General features: G+C 40.0%; 1 protein-coding gene across 1 annotated transcript; it reads right to left on the bottom strand.

Annotated features, from left to right (window-relative positions):
* Window positions 1–671: 671 nt before the first annotated feature.
* On the bottom strand, window positions 672–5,387 carry LOC133335604 (WD repeat-containing protein 19). The gene is made up of 10 exons (XM_061543910.1): window positions 5,170–5,387; window positions 4,385–5,107; window positions 4,081–4,324; window positions 3,661–4,026; window positions 3,024–3,600; window positions 2,676–2,958; window positions 2,428–2,602; window positions 1,264–2,347; window positions 839–1,208; window positions 672–777 (listed from the first exon to the last, which is right to left on the bottom strand). Exons 1-10 carry the CDS (start codon window positions 5,337–5,339, stop codon window positions 672–674), a joined length of 4,098 nt encoding a protein of 1,365 aa, XP_061399894.1. The 5' UTR covers window positions 5,340–5,387.
* Between the last annotated feature and the right edge of the window lie 403 nt (window positions 5,388–5,790).

Genomic DNA, 5,790 nt, shown 5'->3' with positions numbered 1-5,790 from the left:
GACACAAATTTCCATGTGGTTGTTGTATTGTTTTTTGTACAAGAACACTTGCTGTTACCTTCTATTATTATACCATGCACCTTGGCCTTAGCTGTATAAATAAAAAAATTAAAGTTTTAAATTATCAAAAATGCGAAATGATACAAGACCGACAATCAATAATACTTCGAATACCACTCCGAAACGTTTGAAATGTTTAATGTTTATCTTTTGATGTTGAGTAAAACCACATATTTTTTAATGAGAACTTCAAAGGTATGTGGTATCAAAATTTTGAAAACATGCTTTTAACGGCCGTAGCAGAAGGCCCACTATGGTACAAAAGTTCAGAATGTTCTGAGACGTGTCCGTAAAGTGTATTTGTACCAGTGGGTGTAAAAACCATTCAAAAAATTAGAGATCTGTAATTTTACGTATTTGAGAAAAAAGCCTCTCCCCTGCTACGAGATCCTGTAAAATACGGGATAGTTTATTTTCAAATCTTTCCAATTTACAGTAGAATATAATATTATTTTACCACAATTACCGGCAAAGACAATCGAAATATGCGATTCCAACTATATGGAACTATTGGGTTTTAATCGAAAATAAGAATCTTGTTAGGCAACACATTAGGATTATATAATTGAACTATACAATATGTTTATGTCGGCATTATACATGAATTTTGATTATGTTGAGGGCAATATATAGGGGCGAATGTCTTCCACATCCAGGAGCTTTTCAGGGGCCACATTTTCACCGCACATGGGGCATTCATTGAGCTCAGACAAAATACTGCAATTAAAGAAAAATTAGAGAAAAGAGTAAGAAAATATATCACATTCGCATTGTATACTTTTCCATTTCCGCTCTAAAGCAGGGGAAATCGCAGGACGGACATGACGTCATGTGATGCTTAGTTATGTGTTGGCCCGTTGCTATACAAATTGGAAGAATTGTTTTACAACTAAAGCAATTCACTTCCATGTTAGGCAAGTTGGCATCACAGACTGGACACTCCATAGTTTCATCGTCTATTTCGTCGCGGAAATTCTTAATTCCCTTTGGAGCTTTACGGACTATCGATTCAATTTTCTTTGCATATCGAGGATCAAGGTTTTTTCTATACTCGGGTCTCATTAACATAGATGCGTACATGAATGCGGACTTTTTCAGACCAGAACGATGGCATTCTATTACAGTTGACGTAATAATGGGAATAACATCTAAATCGAAACAGAGCGTGATGTACGTTTTAGAAAAATGCATTTCCATACTCACGTTCCGGAAACTGTGATATATTGGCTGCAACCTGAACCAAAAGTTTAGCCGCCAAAAGATGATTTCCCAATTTTACATGAATACGCACCAAAGCATAGCGATGTAGCAATATCAGATTATGCCTCATCTCGGCCGTCACAGACAGATTGTTGCGCCTTAACTCCTGATACATGGAGTACAGCAGATCTCGTGCCAATTTGTAATTGCCCGAGAGCTGCTCCTGATTGGCAATAATAATAGCAGTTTTTGCAGCATCTTTGTAGTGTCGCCTGGCCATGTATAATCTGAACAAATATCTTGGATCTTTCGGAGATCCATCGACTTCGCCCAGTAAGAATTCTATCAATTGAGCAGACAATTGTTCGTTGTTTGAGGTTGCAACGCAATCAATTGCCATAGAAAGCGCCTGAGACTCCTCATTGGAAAAGGCAGAGGCTTTGAGGAGGAATCGAAGAGCTTTCGAAAACTCGCGAGCCAGAAAGTAGTACTTTCCAGCTAGCAGTGTGTACTTTTCCCCTTCAAAGTACTGAGCCAGCGCCAAATAATCACCTGACTTGGCATTTTCATACCTCTCCAAGAGCTCACCATGCCTCTTGAGTTTATTGTGTCTTTGGGCAAGGGAAAAGGCCTCTTCCACGCATCCACAGAGTACTAAGAATTGTAAAGCCTGATCTATATCCCCAATTTTTTGATAAAATTTTGCCAATAATTTGGCACTTTCCATAGATCTGGATTCCATTACAATTTCTGAGGCCGAATGTGGGTCGCAAAGATGGTCCAGGTATATGCGCACACATGCCTCTAAATCTCCTGCTATTCTATAACTTCGGATGGCGTCTTCAAACTGTCCATCCGATTCTTTGGCTTTGGCATATAGAGCATGCAATTTCGTCGACTTCACATTTGGCAGAATGTTGGCGATTTTGTTCCACATTTTTAGGGATATGTAATGAGAACATGCCTCATCATAGTATCCGCCTCGTTCATATAATGCGGCTGCTTCAGTGATGTGACCCACTGTGGCCAACAGTTCGGCACAGTCGAACAAAAGCTGCTTGTCGTTTAATTCCACTGCATACTGAATCTGAAAATATTTTCAACATATGTATGTCATTCAATGTATTGCTTCAAAATATTAGGTGTCTGTGTATGTTTAATACGTACTCCTCGACGAAAATCGCCCGCTCTTATCGATGTCCGAGCAATGCCCATTTTGCACAAGCGAACATGATCCTCGTACTCGGGCGAGGCGTTAACTAGCTGTTGGTTGTCTCCAGTATCAAACAAATCTTCCTTGAATGCTTTTTCATAGTTGTACAAAGCATCCGTATAATTTCCACTAAAAGATTTTAATGATAGAAATGATTATCCGAAACAAAGTCGGTTGACTGATCAAAAATATTCGGTCGTACTTAAATTCTAATTGCTGTGCATATTCCCTGGCGATAAACGCCACTTGATCAGGCTCGTATTTATAAGCTAACAATAAAGCTTGTTCCCACTGCAACATGTCCCTGCATATGTCTAATGCATCTTTGGTATATGACCCCTTAAGCAAAAATCCTTTGGCCTCCTCGTATTTTTGCAGCAACATGCAACAAAAGCCACAAAGTAAATTGACGTCCTCCAGGTAGCGAATATCCTCCAACACCGTTACCATTCCAATTTCTCCAGCACGACGGCAGGCTCTTAAGGCTAAGGAACAAGCAAACAACACCACATAAACAAGTGCATATATAAATTCAGTTGCTATTAGCTACCTATGTTTGGTTCCAGGTCCGTCAGTGCTTGCTGGACCATCTCCATCCAGCTTCCTTTCAAATTGATTTTCTCACAAGTGTTGAAGGCTTCGTTGTACTTCCGTAGGCTCAACTGATTCTTAAGGACGCTTGCTTGACTAGATCCCGGAATTACTAAATGGGTTGATAAGGTTTGTGTTGCATATTGTCCACCGTCGATGTACAATATCATTTCGCCATCACACAGCATCAAGGGTATTTGCGAGGGATTTAGTTTCGTTTCACCAGCTTTGAGTGTGTGTTTGCCGTTCACAGAATAGCGAACAAAGACATGAGTATCGACATTCCGCTCGTTGTACGTAATAAAGTGATTCGGGTTTGCCAAATCCCATAAACACAATTCGCATTTCTTTGGAAAATCGGCTATAACGATTGATTCTTCAAGGGCCGGCAGGAAAACATAGCCCTGAGCGTGATCGTCTATGAATATTAACTTGGTACCCTCGGAGTCTGTGAACATTTTAGTAATTCCCATGTTGTGTCGAAATGTTGTACACACCTCCCATTTCTCCAAAGAAAAATAAAGGAGGTGACCAATCTGTTAAAAGCATTATATAGTCAATTATACATTAACCTTATCGCTTTTCTATATACTCACATCTGTGGCAAATATCAAATACTCTTGTGTCAAACTATAACATGTTATTACCGCATCATTGAGTGTGGGAACATTTGCTGGAAACGTTTGCATTATTTTATCTTTCACGTTGGGGTTGTCGGTCACTATGGCCTGGAGGACCAGCTGAGGCCGACAATAAACAGCACAATAGTTCGAATTGAGTCGAATGTCTTGAATAGGTTGGGAGAAATCCCGTTCACTCAAGGGTTCCGGTTTGTCTCCAAGTGTTTTGCCTAGATCGTAAAACCACACATGTTTGTCTACGCCCACGGCCAAGTGATATGGGCCTAGTGCTAAAAACTGAGGTTCTGTTTCCAATGCTTGTCGATAGGGAATTGATTTTGACTAAGGATTAACAATTTAATATTTTAAATGCGTAATGTATTTAGGTCGACAAACCTTTTCGGGTGAATAAACATAAATTGAGACCTCTGCCAGACTGCTCAGAATTGCAAATCGCGGGGCTGAGACCGCATATTTGCAGGGCAATTTTGTCACGTAAATATATACCGAACCTGTCACTGTAGTTATGGCCAAAAGCTGTCCATCTGCCGACCAGTCAATCATTTGCACGCCGGAGTGGTCAGGTACCGTTATAATCTTTTCAGTTTCGTGCAAGTTCGTGATCGAGTGTATTTTTATACTGAAAATATTCCGGCGATAAAAAGCAAGGCAATGTCATTTATACAACACCTATTCATACTTATCGTCTCCACAGGATGCAACAATCTCTAAGGCTGGGCTGTAAGCGAGTCCCGTTAATAATTCTTTGTGATTCTTCACCTGCCACAATTCCTGCCCAATGTCTTTGGGATGTGTTGATATCGCAACAACGTGGCCATTTGAGAACCCCAATAAAATGTATCCATCACCGAACCATTTGTGCTGTAGCAATGAACCATAACGACTTTGAAATCCCAACTCGGTGGGTGAGTCAGGTTCGGGTAAATAGTAAAGATAAAGTGTCCTTTTGCCAATTATCATGCTAATGGCATTGTCGCCGCTAATGCGGTCATCATTAGCCATTTCTGCGAAATACATATCACTCGGCACGTCACGCAATTGGACGACCCTAACAGAATCTCCTTCCTCATTACTCAACGAGAACGTCTTATCATCAGAGCCTAGAGCTAGGAGATTCTGTGCAGACCACGCACCACAGGTAATTCGCTTCGAATGCTTTCCCAGGACGGGAATTCTTTTCCCGTTTTTGTGATTGTATATGGACAAGTTGCCGCGAGCCGTTCCCACTGCCAATATTTGATCCTGCTTCGACCAAACTACGCACGACAATGGGTCCCTTAGACCAGATTCAATTGAAACCTTTTGCAATGTATTTGCATTCCAAAGAATAATGGTTGGCGATGTAGCTGTGATTATACCCAATAATTCACCACCATTGTCCCAGGCAAATCCCGAGCATAGCCTGCAAATAATAGTCGATAGACTCCATGATAACAAATCGCACTTACCACATTTTGTACATACCCTGACAACATTATTCGTTCCAACATTTGACCCTGTCGGTTAAATATCGCTACTGATCCGTCATTCCCAGTGGTGGCTAAAAATGATCCGTGCGTTTTCTGCCATATAAAATATACATCTCCCGGGCCATGGGGTTCTTCATATTTGTAAAGAACTTTTTCAAAAGACATTCTTTCGATTGGTTTCTTTTTCAGCTTAATTCTAATCGACTTGTTGTGCTCCGAAACCATTTGTTGTTAACGCTTCCTTAATATGACCAACATCTGGAGTGTTTCATCAAATTTTGTATTACTCGAAAAGAGTACACTATATTTATTCTGTATTGCACTTCGCCAATTGTTTCCATAACAACGACATCGTCATACTACCTTCCCCATATCAGGCGAAAGAGTGTCTACTCAAAATAATATAATAACATTTATATAAAATGTTTATTACATAAATATATATATTTATAGATACTTTTCAAAAGTGATCCCTTTCATAACCATAAAGACAGCAAATTAATTTAATTAATCACCCGTGATCACTTCCTTTGCGCGCTTTTACCGACTTTAAAAACGTTCCACCTGCTAATAGGACAATGGGACATAGGGAGAAAGAAACAATGGTTGATAAAGA

Source organism: Musca vetustissima, unplaced genomic scaffold (assembly GCF_032173495.1).
Source record: "Musca vetustissima isolate MV318-11 ecotype Yass unplaced genomic scaffold, APGP_CSIRO_Mvet_v1 utg8222, whole genome shotgun sequence".
Classification (NCBI taxonomy): Eukaryota; Metazoa; Arthropoda; class Insecta; order Diptera; family Muscidae; genus Musca; species Musca vetustissima.
Note: the sequence above shows the minus strand (reverse complement) of the source record. Positions and strands in the feature narration are given on the sequence as shown.